We start from the raw sequence: 15,580 nt of genomic DNA on the forward strand, positions 1-15,580 counted from the left end.
CCGACCTTCGCATGACCCAAGACCACCTCTCCTTCAGGAAGAAGCTCAAGACCTGGCTGTTCGAGCAGTAGCGGCCCCCCCCCTCCCCCCCCCCCCCCCAAGCGCCTTGAGACCCTCTGGGTGAGTAGTGCGCTCTATAAATGCCTTGATTGATTGATTGATTGATTAACACCTAATAAAGTGCCATTGCAGAGACTTTATTATCCACCTTTACCGAGGTATCAAAAAGTTAGAATATACTATGAGACTCTAAAGATAACAGAAATTGAATTGCTATGAAAAGTAGGAAAACATGTATACATTCTGGAATTACCTGTGCTCATTGGGAAGGGACATGCCAGTTTAAGGTGGACATTCCATATCTGGGCAGGGACCAAAACAAATTTGCATTTGATTCGCCAAATTGACACAGCACCTTAAGGATAGTGGTTTGCATATGTCAGCAAGCGATGACATACTTATCTCTGGCAGTGTAAGTAATTCTCCTGCAGATAATGGGGGGAGGGAGGAGATGTCAGGTGAAGACAATCAGGCATTTGGGCATTTACCTGGCGGTGGGTGCTACAAACTCTGAAGTGATACCCCTAGCTCCCAGAATATAATGCAGAGTATTCGATCTCAGCATCCAAAGCATTTACGGGGTTAAGGACCTACACCATTTTAGCCTTGTTTGTGAGTTGATCAAGGGCTAAATTCAGAATGACACTACCTAGTGCCAGCTAAGAGCAAAACAATTCTGGATCCAGGGTGATATCTAGACAAGATTGTAGGATGAGGTATCTGCAGGAAGTAGTATCAATATGAAATGTTCTCTAGCCCAAAGCTGCTAAAAAAGCTATGCTGGTCAATTAAGGCACAGGGGTGGCAGCACAACAAAATGTGGAAGGTATGATCAGGTGAAAAAAATAATTGGGGTACACATCTTAATTATACACCCGTTTATCTAATGTGTGTTGTCATTTTTGTTAGGTGAATTCCTTTGTTGTGCCTAATAGCTTTGTGGACTATTTTGGTTTTTCTCACAGATTTATTTGCTATTTAAGGAGTTAATTTTTACAAGTGAGGGATATACATAGAGATCCTTCAGTGTTTTAAACATCTGCTTTACTTACTCATTCAAAGTAATTATTTAAAAGTGAGGAATATGATGAACATATTCAAATACAAAATGGCATGAAATGTCAGACAACACATTGAAGTGGTCAAGAAAAGGGCTCTGTCCAAAATGATCTGTGACAGAAAAGATTACAAAAACCTATATAGCAGAGAAAAGAACTCTATAGAACTACAGAAAAAAATAATAATTGAAAAGCTGCATGAGGTCATCAGCCCTTTAATGATTTTCACATTATTTTGTCCATCACTGAGATTTACTTCTACAAGAATGGTTTTAAAAGTGATGTTTCGAGGAGCCTAAAAACTCACTAAATGTTCTGACCCAAGAAAAAATTTATATAAACAAACAGTTTACATTAAACAATAAGAATAATTAACGTTTTTTTTTAATCCAGACGTAGACAGTTTGCAATAAGGCTAAGTAACACCAAGATGTTTTTGAAATCTCTTTTAGGGATATTCTGTAGAGTCCAGATCTTGCCCAAGGAGCAGTGGAATAGGTTAATTAAGCAGAAACATGTGAAACATGATGTGCTTTACACACAACAAATAGTGTGTATGGTTCAGTACTGGGACAGTTCCAGACAAGAGATTAGATTTGTCCAGAATCTTGTCAATTGATGTTATCAGAATCCAAACCAAGAGGTTGCAAGGTCATCAATACAGCCATGTCCTTGCATGTCTTCTTGGGAATGCTGAGTACAAATGAATGTTGTGTCTCTAGGTAATACAGCTTTGTCTAAACCAGGCCTTCAGTAACACATGTTTTAAGAAATGCTACGATACTGCTCTTAGGAGTATAAAAGTGATTAACTGCTTAATACTTAACATTAATTAACACAGAATTTAACTGTATATTTTCTCATCAGACAAAATATGTTCGAATGCAAGCCTTCCTCATGAATACTTCCCAGACTGTGTTGGAAAGATCAACTATGTGAACTATGCAACCAATACATCAAGGCCCATAAAGTTCAACATTTCCTTCCGAGAAGTAGTTCATTGGCACTTCAGACTAACAAGTGTGTACACTTACTTGGAGTTGCAGATTGAGATGAACGCCGGTTACAGGGTGGAAGAGATGATGATCGTTGACCACTTGGTGATCCAAATCTTTTTGCTTGCTTTTGCCCTTTATGCCTCTCTGGGGACTGGAGGCTACAGGAAGAGTCGACAAATGCTACAGTACTGCGCCGATTAAAGGCTTCTAAAAAAAAATGTAAAAAAGGAGGAGCAAAATATTAAATTTTGATGATGAACCATTATTACATCACTGTACTTTATGAGCACTGGACGTCTATGTTGCCTGAGTAACCTTTAAGGGTGGGGGGAATGGTTTGAAGTAAGAGGGGTGGAAGATCCATTTTCCTAAAATGTGTGGCTTCTCTTTCCGATCAAGGCTTTTGTTTGAGCTCCTTATTACAAACTGACAAGACTTTTCTGATACTCATATTAGGAGGTATTTTAATAGAGTATCTTTGGAAAAAAGTATATTATATTGCAGCATCATTTACATTTAGTCTCCTTTATCCAATGTCTTGTGGCTTTATATACAAATTTAACTGAAAGGTATTTTCAGGCAATGAAACTTCCTTGTCAGATTAATACAATCTAAATTCCCATTCACAGTAACAATGAGAAAGGTAGAATGCCCAGAAAGGGGCATTGGCTAGATTGCACAGGATATCAAATGATGTGTCTCTACTCAGTTTAAATAGGTAATGGGAGGCAAATATAAGACATTTTGATGATGGCACGTGGCTTTCAATTGTTATGCCACAAAAAACTGTGAAAATGGAAGGAAAGACTAGCTTCCTCCTATAGCATACATATTTGCCGAATAAACAAGCTATGTTAGGTACGTTAAAATCAAACCTCTGCCTCCTGCATGCCAACCTGGGTTTTCGTAGAGACCAACGTAATCTAAATAGGTTTAAATTCCATACTACTGTTTTTCCTTGGCCAAAAAGTTCATGCAATCTTCATGTGAAATATTCTCTATGCCAAAAAATAAATTTAGAAGTGCAGGAAGGAAGGGACCCGAGAGGGTGAGTTGTGGAGATGGGGAGCAGCCACCATTTTTGGACTGGACACGTGTGTGAGCTTCTTGAACCAGGAAGAGTTTAGACTGTTAGCAATGCGAAAGGGCAATGCATTGTGGAATGATCAGATTAAGTGACGAAAAGGCTTCTCTGACAGTACAGGTCTTAATCTATTGAGTTCTGTGAACCCCCACGTAATCAGTCCTGTAAGTAGCGGACCAGGCAAAAGTAATTTCTACAATTTCAACTTCAAAACAATACACAAAATACAGAAACAAGTATGTATCAAACAAACTACACACATTATCTAATATTTTATTTAATTCACAAACAAAATGATGCAAAGATTGAAATTTTAATGGGAATGTTGGAACTTTTCAATACTTAGTTTTATTTCTAAAAGAATCAGATATTTAGATGTATACAAATATACGCTATAGTGTAACAGTTTGTTTGTCTATTGCTCCAAACGCATGGTCTATTTTTGTCAGATGATAGCAGTGTTTTAATTGAGGCCACAAATCATCTAGACTAGATTAATTTTTCTGTACTTGCATTGCACTGCTCCAATGAACCAAGCTAAGGATTTCAACTTAAGGTTTATCCTCCAATGTCAAAATCCTTCATATTTACAGAGCATTTAACACTTTTTAATTTAGCTTTTTATGTATATACCTTATTAATCTGCTAATATTATTTATTTTTTCTAAACAGTTGTAAACTCCCTCAGTAGGAATAATGGATCCCAGGTTAAGAACCGCTAGTACAGAGGGTCTGTCACCAATTTTACGTCAGGAGTTTGCCCACTTTCAGAATGTTATAAGAAATGTTGGTTAAAAACACCTGCTTTGAAACAGCCTCTCCCCGGCAAGCAACATTAGGAACATTCCAGAGATTAAATGTGAAAAACAATATTATTAAATTAAGTGACTTGTAAAATAAGCTTATTTGCAGCAGCAAATAAAAAGAGCTTCCAAAAGAACAAGTTACTTCCGCCTTATCTGGTAGAGACTCCATCCAGCTGCAAATTCCTATTAATTCAGAATACCCCCAGGCGTCAAGACTGAATTCGTAATAATTTTGAGCCGTAACCCTGGAGGCCAGTAGGTGGCGTCGTTCGGCTCTGCGTCAGCAGTGATGTGCATGGTACCAACACAAGCACCACTACAGTGCGCGGATGTCAGTTACTTTCGTGACTTCCCACGGCAGGTGCGAGGAGCCACAATGAGAACTGACCACTGGTGTGGAAAAACGAAGGCCCTAAGAAGGGTGTTCCTAATATTACAATTGGCTCGCAGAGCAGGGAGGATGAGAAAGTCGGTAAGGAATCTGAGGCCAGCTAGAGTTTCTACCACATAAGGCATTACTGAAGGTGAGTAACTTGTTCATCTGACAGAGACTTCTAGCCGCAGATGCCTTACCTTAGAATGGATATCCAAGCAATGTCTTCCACGAAGGTGAGTCTGCAAGGCCCATTCTAAATCAAAAAGTCCTGTAGGTCAGAACAGGTGAAGTGCCCGTCATGAAGGACCGGAATGTCCAGGCAGTAGTGTTTAGTAAACGTGTACAAGGATGCCCAAGTTGCTGCCTGACATATCCAGGACCGGAACTTTGCAGGCTAATGCAGTGGTTGCAGTCTTAGTTCTGCTGGAATGAGCATGCGAACCCTTAAGGGGTTGCGTCTTGGCCAGTGCATAGCAAATCTTGATACAGAGTGCTATCCATCTTGACATGGTCCGTTTCTGGGGTGCCCTCCACTTCTTAACTCCTACGCACCCAATGAAGAGTTGATTGTTCACCAGGACGTTTTTTGTTCTAGGCAGAAAGACAATGCTTAGTTTGGATCCAGTCGGTGGAGTCTCTCCTCTTTAAAGGGATGTGGCGGAGCAAAGAAGTTAGGCAGGGTGATGTTTTGGCCTACATGGAAGGAAGTCACAACCTTCGGAAGGGCGGAGGCACATGACCGGAGGACCAACATATCCGGGTAAAAGTAGGTGCATGCCTGGAGCGCTTGTGATTCCCTGACCCGCCTGCCCGATGTTCTGCCCAATAGAAAGACAGTTTTGATGATCAAGAACCTAAGAGGGCAATTGTGCAGAGGCTCAAAGGGCGCACACATCAATAAGGTGAGAATCAGATTCACATCCCACTGGGACTTGATGAATGGCCTTGGGGAAACTTGTTGCAAGCCTCTATGAAACCTAGCCACAACAGGTGACTTGAGTAACTAAAGTTGGTCGACAACAGCAGAAAATCAGAAATGGCTGGAAGATAACCTGCCGTGTAAAGAGAGAGCAAACCGAATACCCTGGAATAGAGGTGCAGAAAGGGGTTCGATGTTGTGGGAAGTACACCAAATCACAAACTTATCCCCATGGCAGGTGTATACCGACTTGGCGAAGACGCACCTGGTAGCCAGAATAACATAACAGACAACTGTCGGCCTCAATCTCCACACATGAAGGTGAAAGGTGTGCAGGTTTAGGTGCCGAACCCTCCTCTGTTGCGGCGACAGAAGATCCTCTCGAAGGGGCAGCCTGATCGGAGGACAGATTGTCATGCTCAACAGTTCTAAAGACCAGAATATCCGTGCCCAATTCGAATCAACAAGAATAACATGGGCCCGGTTGTTTCTGATCTTCTTGAGAACTCTGAGCAGGAGTGGTATTGACAGAAAGGCATACAGGCGATGTAGCGCTTTTTCGGCGAGTAGCACGCTACTCCGGAAACCATAAAGGATTAGTGTTATTTGAGTGATGGATTGGTTAGTCAGTTATTTGGATCCAGAGGGAAAAAGGTTTGCATTTATATAGCGCTGGTTACCCCTGATGCGGTGTTGAACCCGCTTTTTTAGGCGAGTAGCACGCAACTCCGAAACCCATAAAGGATTAGTGGTGAATTAGTATAGTGAAATATGAAAGTAATTTGAGTGGTGGATATTAGTCAGTTATTTGGATTTAGAAGGATAGTGGAGGGATCGAAGAGGGAAAAAGGTTTGCATTTGTATAGCGCTTGTTACCCCTAATGGGGTGTTGAAGCACTTTCTTGGCGAGTAGCATGCTAATCTGGAACCCATAAGGATTAGTAGTGAACTAGTATAGTGAAATATGACATTTGAGAAGTGGACATGTTAGTCTGTTATTTTGATTGAAAAGGATAGTGCGGGGATAGAAGAGGTAAGGATTTAGACTTTTTTCTTTTTTTGGAGGTCATTACAGTAGTAGGAGGCTTGGGATGAGTAAAAAGGGATGTGGAGGGGGAGATTTAGAGGGAAGAGTTTAGAAAGGCTTGTTTTTGGGGATCAGTATAGTAAAAGAGGTGTCAGATGGTGCAAGGAGGGGGAGAGTCTAGAAAGGGCTACTTTGGGGATCATAGTGGTATGGGGTTTGAGATGAATGAGAGAGTGGATGTAGATGATATATTGATAAGAGGTATAAGGTGAGAAATAGGGTAGTGCATTGGAAAGAGTAGTAGAAAGAGGTTTGAGATGAGTGAGATAGTTGAGGTAGAAGATATATTGAGAGAAGTATAGGGTGAGAAATAGGGTAGTGAATTGGATATGCTGGATTAGAAGAAAGTAATAAATATATAGATCCATAAGTACATGGAAAGTTTATAGATGCATAAAGGAAGGAAGTATATGTGGATTAAAGATATTGATAGAGGTATAGGGTGAAAAATAGGGTAGTGCATTGAGTATCTGTTGTAATCTAAGTAAGTATAATGATCCTTAAATGTGTTTTAATCTAAGCAGGTTTTATATCCCCAGTGGTACATCCCGTCCACCCCTCCCCTTTCCCTCCGGATGGTATGATCCCCTTAGACATCCCTGGAATGTTGGATTCACCTGTCAGTCCGGAGAGTTGGGTGACAGAGAATAAAGACAGTTATTACCTTTTCTTGCCTCGAGATTCTTTCTTCACAACACTGGCGACGAAGGGAAGAACCTGTCACTTCCCCTTTCAGTACTCTCTCCAACCTGTGCTCGAGTAATGCAGTGAAGTTCGTGCTGAGTACAGATGAGGTGATAAGTTTAATTGGTGATCTCTGTTCGACGGACTAGTGCCTAGGGATTCAGGAAGGTCCGTTATTTTAATATTTTCTGGAGATTTATTCGAGGCGAAGAACCAGGCGCAGGGGGCCTTGCTGTCGCCTCCCCTTTCAGTGCTCTCTCCATCCAGTGAACTTGTGCGATGGTGGTGATCGTGCTTCAGTGCGGCTGTGAATGAAGAGCTCAAGCGTAAACTGCAGTTCTTGGGTGTTTTGGAGTGAATTATGTGAAGATTCCCTCGAGGTGAGAGGTGATCTACAAGTGCCCAGTCCTTAGTGGAAGTATATTGATTAGACTACCGCAGGTGTTTCCCAGTGAAGGAAACAGTGCCTGGCTTCAGCTAGCCAGGAGTCTTTGGAGACGTGAGTGTATCACACCGTCCATGCAGTTGTAACGTGTTCCCATTCTGCGCAGCTGCAGCCTTCCAAGGTACTTAATCCTGTCAGCCGATGAAATGTTTGAGCAAGCGCAGTGAGGAGACACCCTTTCTCTGTCAGTTTCGGGGTGTAATCCTGGTTTCCATCGGATCTGCGCAACAGCAGCTCTGTCAGCGGAAGCTGCGCTGTGGCAAGCACTGTTCGGAGACACTTTCCTTCAGGAGCTCCAGTCAGTTTCTTCCTGAGCACAGCACGTCAGTTTCCCGGCGCACCAGCAGCATCAGAACCGTCCTGGTCATGAGTCATTTCTTCCTTTCAGCTCCACAGTGTCTATTACTTTCTGCGGCATTTTGTCAGTCATCGTGTGTAGTCTCAGTGGTGTTACATACATCAAGGTTCTGCAAATCATACTCCCTTCGATACTGAGACACAGAAGAGTGCCTGACTCTAACCACGCTTTTCCATGGACGTGAGTTTGTGAAGATTTACAAGTACGGGGGCAGCTCTTCAATCCTCAAGTGTTCCTGTCAGTTGAACAGCGCTCGTCATTTCTCTTCTGTGCACTCCTCGTCAGTCTCCCGGCGCCACAGCCGCTTCAGCACCGGTCCTGCCTTCCGGCCACCATCATCCTCAGTTCTGCCTTGCCAGGGGAACATACGTCGGAAGCAATCCTGTGAAAGAAGGAAGCACTGGGGACTGCTGGTAGAGTAAGACTGCCGAAGGACTGCTCGCTTCCCAGTTCTTTTTGGTCACCGCTAATACGGTGCTCGGGGACTGCTTACCCCGTAAGACGGCTGTCTCCCCCAGTTCTTTGGTCTATGTTAATATTGTGCTTAATATTGTGACATAGGGGACTGCCTAATGGCGTAGTATGCCTGCCACAAGACGGAGTCTCCATACATAGGTGTTTGGTGACATTGTAGACTGCCTACGCTTCGTAAGACTGTTGTGTCTCCCAGTTCTACTGATCCTTATTTATACTGTACCTGGTGATACAGGGGACTGCCATTGTGGTAGCAAAACTGCTACTAGACGGTATCCCTCATACTTGTTGGTCCCCCGCAACCTTTCCAGCCCCATTGAGGAAAACCCCTCCCTAGGGACATGCCACGCACAAGTTCAATGTATTCCAGCTATTCGTTGACCTTCAGGTCGTCCCCGCCTCACGGAGTTTCCAGTCAGACCGCCGCGTGTCAAAATCCGGTGCTTCAGCCACCTCAGAGCCGTCATTGACAAAACCTTCCGGATCACCAGCGGTTGCAGAGTGGTATATTCAACTCTCAGCACAGGTGATCGGTGTTTTCCATCGTACTTGGCATCACTTCGGGGCATTTCCTCTTTCAAGTAAGGTCTTCTATGTAGTAAATTTAAACGCTTGGTCCTGCGGTGACACTCTTCTCTGTGGGATCAGCTTTTCACTACGCATCTACCGGCAGAGAGACTAAGTCCGTTTGCCGGTATATTGCTGTGTCTATGGTGCTCCAGTGTCATTGTACCCATAGTTGGAAGAGAATCGTGACTGTGTACTAATATCCTGCATTTTGAGAGAGATTTTCAGTACTGTGGCTTCTGGGGGCAACATGTAATTGACAAACGATTAAACCGTAGACTCGTTGCAATATTCTATCTAAAGATCCAGTCCCCTCATGTGTCCAGTGGTGCTCATGACAGGAGTTGACGACGAGCATTTTATCTGCTGCATGTCATCAGCATCAATTTAGTAACCTACTTCAATTGTTGTATTTCATAGCTGTGGTATATTGTTGGTTACATCACAAGCAAAATGTCTTGCATACTTCAACTTAATTAGAATTTCCTAAGTGAAACCACTACCATGTATATTTTGAGGCTCTGAGGTCATCTGTGCTTACTGTGTGCCGTTTTACAAGCATTGTTTTTCCTGCATGCATCCTTGTTAGAGTGTATATAAAGTAACATGCTTAATGAGTACTGCTTTTCAAGCTAAGCCTTCCTGTATGAATCTGTTATTAAGAGGTATTAGAGTCCAATATAGGGATTGTTACCGTACATACGTTTAGCCTCTCAGATGTCTTAGCTTATTTGTAGTTGTCACGCATTGAGGCTCCCTCCGGGGCTCCAACCTGTGTCCCTTTTGTGGACTCATCTTACCCTTTTCTCCCTGTTACAACTAAGCATTGTGTGGCCACTTACCCGCTATTATTATTCCTGTTGCAGTCTGCTAGGAGCTGACTCTCTAAGATGGCAGGTCAAGCTATGAGCCAAGAGAACCATCTTACTAATGAGGCGCGTTGCACTGCCCACAGTTTCACATGTGTCAAGTGTAATAAGAAGGGGCACCTGGGCAGTGTTTGCAAAAATAGTGATAACAGTCAAGTTAAAGTTGTGCATGGTGAAATAAGAGCTAGGGTCTGCCAATCGTCTCAAACTCCTCTTGGGCATTCCAAAGACCACGGATCTATTGAATATCCTAAATGTACGTTTTGGTGATTAAGGTTCCCATAGATGTGTTTGCTGTTTCGTGTGCCCCAGCAACCTTATTTAACATGGGTGTCACTAATGACAAGTTTTTACATCTCCTGCCTCAATATGCTGGAACCGGATATCTCAGCTATAGGGTAGGCCGGTGAGAACATCCCTTTGGTGGGGATGATGAGGGTATGTATTAAATTTAAAGGCAGACCTACAGGGGGGCAAAGTGTATATTCTAAACATAGGGTCTAATTCTTCGGGGTGTACATCAATACTACCTAAAATGTCAAATTCCGTGTAGAAAGTAATATTCCCTGTGATGGTTCATGTTGTATTAGGAAATTATGTTGTTAAAAGTAGGCCTGCAGTAAACAAGTGTAACCTCTCTGTATAAGTTGTATTCTTCACTATGTAGCCTGGTTTTCCCTGTTTTACCAGGACTTAATTTGCTTCTACCCCTTCCCCCTGCCTTCTCTCCCCCCCCCCCCTGGTTTCCTCCCCTCCCACCTTTATTTGCTCTTCTGATAGGAGGGAGATGTGTTGTAATCTAAGTAAGTATAATGATCCTTAAATGTGTTTTAATCTAAGCAGGTTTTATATCCCCAGTGGTACATCCCGTCCACCCCTCCCCTTTCCCTCCGGATGGTATGATCCCCTTAGACATCCCTGGAATGTTGGATTCACCTGTCAGTCCGGAGAGTTGGGTGACAGAGAATAAAGACAGTTATTACCTTTTCTTGCCTCAAGATTCTTTCTTCACAACAGTATCCTTTTGTTTCTTTCTTTTTTTTGGGGAGGAAAGTAATACATATATAGATCCAAGTACATGGAAGGTACATAGATGCATAAAAGAAGTAAGTATAAGTAGATTAAAGATGCATTCGATAAACTCTGGTCTTCAGGTGTTGTACTTAAACATTTATTTATTAATTAATTATTTTGTTTTAAACATAATTATTTCGCATGTTTACACAAAGCAAATATATAGGTACATATCCATATTACAAATAAACGCTTATATACAGAGGGATATGCTATATATTTCTGTTTGCTTATTGTGCTTATGTGTGGAAGAGCCAATTCTTGAGTAGTTTTCTTAAGATAGATGGTTGTTGGTGGTTCTTATGTTGGGGGTAAAGAGTTCCATAGTTTGGTTGCTTGAACAGAGAAGGATGTGCCACCTATGGTTTTTTTCTTGTATCTTAGAATATTGAGGTGAGGTGCCACTCTAGAGCGGAGGTTCCTATGATGAATGTGTTTGGTGATTTTATTCCTGGAGAAGGGCGGTCCCATTCCATGCATCGTTTTGCGGGTGATACAAAGCAGCTTGAACGTGGATCTTCTGTCAACCGGTAACCAATGCAGTGCTTTCAAGGCATGGGAGATGTGGTCTCGTGGTTTGATATGCAAGAGTAGTCCGGCAGCCGAGTTCTGAATCTGTTGTAGTCTTTTCCTAGTCGAGGAAGCGCTATATAAATGCAATTACAATACAATACAATGCAGGAGGCTGGAGCGCCACTCCAGGCGAAAAACCTCTCAGAGCAAGTGTCGCCTTGGAAACTCCAGCACACAAAACTGCTGACAATGAGCGTTCTTAGCAGTGGTGAACAGATATAACCAAGGTTTTCCCCACTGCCTAAAGAGTCCTTGCACCATCTCCCAATGGAAACGCTATTTGTGATCTGCTAGGCTCCTTCAGCTGAGTTTATTCGCTCCGGTGTTCAGAAAGTCCGCCAGGTGTTGAACCACCAGGAAAATGCCCTGGCGTTCCAGCTATGTCCAGAGATGCAGAGCCTCTTGTCAAAGGGTCCACAACCATACCATAATTGTTGCAGTACCAAATGGCGGTGGTGTTGTCGACTTGCACCAGCCTTCCCCTGATTGAAGGAAAAAAGGCTTTCAATGCGAAGCAAATTACCCGAAGCTCCAACAGGTTGATAGGGAGCAAGAAATCTGCCGGAGACCAGAGTCCTCTAATCTCCACCTCTCCCAGATGTCTTCCCGATCCTAGGAGTGACGCATCTGTCACCACAGTCAACTTGGGTTGGGGAAAGTAGAGGGGTCTGCCCTTGAACCAATTGTGGTTCACCAGCCACTACTTTCGCAGTTCACTCAGAGATCTGGATCATGTCAGAGAGATTCCTCTGATGCTATGCACAATTAGACTTCAGGTCTAACTGCAGAGCCTGCATGTGTCAACGGGCATGAGTCACAAGCAGGATGCAGTAGGCCATGAGGTGCAACAACCTCAGAGTGTTTCTAACCAATATCCAAGTCAGAGGCTGAAACATCGGTATGGTAGCCTCAATATCCTGGACTCGCCACTCAGGAGGATAAGTCAGAAACTGCACTGTATCCAGAACATCTCCGATGAAAGGGAGCGTCTGAGGAGTCAGAAGTGACTTCAGCACATTGATAGAAACCCCCAGCAAGTGCAGAAGGTTCGCCGTAGTTTGGAGGTGGAGGCTACTGCCTGGAGCGAGCCTGCCTGCAACAGCCAATCGTCGAGGTAGGGAATAACTAGAACCTAACAACCTCTGCAGTTGGGCTGCAACCACTATCATCACATTTGTGAACACCCAAGGAACACTGGTAAGGTCGATGTGGAGAATGGCAAACTGAAAGTGCTCTTCGCCTACCATGAATCGCATGTAACGTGTAAGCAGGCAGGATGTGGAAGTGGAAATATGCATCCTACAATTCCAATGCTACCATCCAGTCTCCCTGGTACAGGGCAGACAGAACCTGCAGGAGCATGAGCATCTTGAAATTCTCCATTATCAGGAAGGAATTGAGAGGGCACAGGTCTACGATAGGATGAAGGCCCCCATCCTTCTTGGGCACCAGGAAGCAGCGGGAATAGTAACCTCAACCTACTTCTGATGCTGGCACCCTTTCGATGACTCCCTTGGCTAAGAGAGTGAGCACTTCCTGACGGAGCAAGGAGAGGTGATCCTCCGTCAGCGGGTTATAAGTAGATGGCATGGATGGAGGGGTAGTCACAAAGGGGGTGGGGGAGTAGCCCCTTTGGACTATTTGCAAACACTCAACGGCCCAATGTTATTGACCGCCAGTGGTGCAGGTGATGGCGTATCGTGCCTCCCAATGGATACGCATGAACGGGTAGAGGGCAAACTAAAAGGGTTTGGAGACTGCGGCTGCCGGGGGTGGTAGACTGACCTGACTTCTGGCTGCCTGCCCCACATGGTTTATGCAAAACGCCTCCTCAGCCTGGAAACGGCTGGGAAGCTCATTGGCCACGGTGACTGGGAGGGTATGGATGCTGTTGTAGACCCCTTCCGTGACTAAGAAAGCACCGAAGGCAGACTGGTGTGACAAGTGGCCATAGACAAGCCCAAGCACCTGGCAATAGGTTGGTTGTCCTTAAAGTGCTCCAGCGCGAGTAAGCCTTTTCTACATAAAGGTGAGGGCTATCAAAGGGCATGTCCATCAGTGAGGCTTCGACATCCCCACAAAAATCAGTTGTTCTTAGCCGGATGTGCAGCCGCAGGGCCACTGACAATGAAATTGCTCTACCCAGCGAGTTGGTCGTGTTGAGTAAATGTAGTAGTTCTTGTATAGCGCACAAATCACCCATGAAGGTATCTCGGCGCTTGTACGCATACCGCTGTGGAACCCTTCCTGGCTATTCCCTGTGAGGTGCCCACTCCTGCGCACCCTCAAGGTGAAGCCAGGCATCCTAGCGTTGTTGGGGCCGTTGTGGAGATTAAGCAAGCTATTGCCCAGAGTTGCAGGGTGGGACCCATGATTAGAATAGGCACGGAGCGAGAATTATCAGGTCCCTGGAAATTGAGCCCAAGACCCGCCAAGGCGGTAATTGAACCCTGGTCCCGGGCTAGACCTCTGCATCAGGGTCTGCCGCTCTAACCATTGAGCCACACTTCTCCACATCCACATCGTATGGTGAACTTTGCTGAGCTCTCCCGTCAGCAATATCCTTGGAGTGTATGGTTAGGGCCTACTCCGAGACCATGTGCAGCACTTGTGCAAACGAACCCCAGATCGTATGGGAATATCGGCCGACTGCAGAGCTAGGCTGGTGGAAGATAAGATTCTCTTTCCAAAGGTATCCAGCCTTTTGGATTCCCTATCCGTTGCAATGGTAGGGAATGCAGCGCGTTGATCCTAGAAGTGAAGGCTTGGACCACCAAACTCTCCGGGGTGGGGTGTGGTGCTGGGTGAGGAAACTAGTGGTCCCAGAAGCGGAGCAATGGGCAATTTCCTATGGTTTGGACCAAGTTGCAGCACCTCTGTCAAGACCTCTGTCAAGATGGTTGTCCTAACTGCCACTGAAGGCAGCTAAAGGTCCAAGACCTGAGCTGTCTTATGCTCCACCATAGCGAAAGAGGCTCCCTCCTCTGTATCCACAGTAGTAGGAGAGACCAAGCCAGTGGCAGGCGAAATGACTAGCCCACTGGCCTCCGCCAGCTCCTCATACCGGTTGTCCTTCTCATCTAAGCTGGTAACCATTTGGGTCCTCAGACCCCTCTAATTGCCCCTCCTATAGGCCTATCAAGAGAAAAAGGTACTGGCTCAACTCCGGAGAGCATGATCCCAGTTGGCACAGGAACATGCATCGGGCTCCGTGGCAGATTCGGTAAAGAAGATGGGGCTGGTGCTGCCGTGGGGCGTCGGTACTGGAGCTGGTGCAGAGGAAAGCCTGGGTCTTGCCGGCAGCTATGCCCTGGATCCAGCAAGCAAAGCTTCAACATCGCAAACCTGCCAGCAGGGATCTAGTAGGGGCTTGTCCCGAACCGGTGAGCCCCAAAAGCACTCCAAAGGGGTAGGCCTGCCCAATTATGAGGTGCATAGCCTCATAAAATACCTTGAGCTGGGTGAAGGGTTGCGCTGGCTCCTGGAAAATCAAGGAAACTCAGAGAAAACTCAACGAGCTCTGTGAAATGGGAGGCCTGGAGTGCCACTGGAGCGGCTAAGTCGAAGATTTCTTCGACTTCTTGGATATTTTATGTTTATGGGACTTACCTGATTTCCCCCAAGTGTATTGGCGATCAGCGGGTGCGACTTCGCGAATGAGTCTCGGACCTTCCGAGTGACCGAGATCTTGAGTCGTCTGTCGGATGGCAAGGAGCTTGATGGGTTATTCCCCCAGCTCCTTTGGGTGCATGGTGCAGCAGTCCTCACAGGTCTTGGAGTGTGGTCAATCCACCACTCAAGTACACTTCTAAAGCGCTCTGGACCTCAGGGAGGCACTTAGAAGCACACAGTGTGTCAGGAAGTGGCCATAAAAATGGTCTACTGCAGGGTAAGCTTTCACTTGTCAGTCACACAGTTGCAGGAAATGCCTCTTGTAGCTTGTTGTGTCTCTGTTGAACAGGAGATCACCCTAATGACCTCTGAGTCCATTTCATTGCTCTGGTATAAGAGGGCGTAGGCCCATTCCTTTAGGGATTCCTCTTAGTACACAAACAGCATGCCCAGGTCCTCTTAAATTTTTCTTCACCGCTAGGAATGTTCTGAAGTGGGTGCCTAGAGATGCAACATTTATGCCTGACACAAGCTAG

General features: G+C 44.9%; 1 protein-coding gene across 2 annotated transcripts in view; it reads right to left on the reverse strand.

The window, feature by feature from the left end:
• The window catches only part of MPHOSPH9 (M-phase phosphoprotein 9), a 584,582-nt gene that overhangs the window by 59,610 nt on the left and 509,392 nt on the right, over positions 1-15,580 (reverse strand). For both annotated transcript variants that reach the window (XM_078667592.1, XM_078667591.1), the window contains exon 19: positions 2,153-2,323. In XM_078667592.1, the coding sequence (XP_078523718.1) occupies positions 2,153-2,323 (171 nt within the window). The remainder of the gene's footprint in view (positions 1-2,152; positions 2,324-15,580) is intronic.

The sequence above is a fragment of the Lissotriton helveticus genome, chromosome 11, assembly GCF_964261635.1.
Source record: "Lissotriton helveticus chromosome 11, aLisHel1.1, whole genome shotgun sequence".
NCBI classification, from domain to species: domain Eukaryota; kingdom Metazoa; phylum Chordata; class Amphibia; order Caudata; family Salamandridae; genus Lissotriton; species Lissotriton helveticus.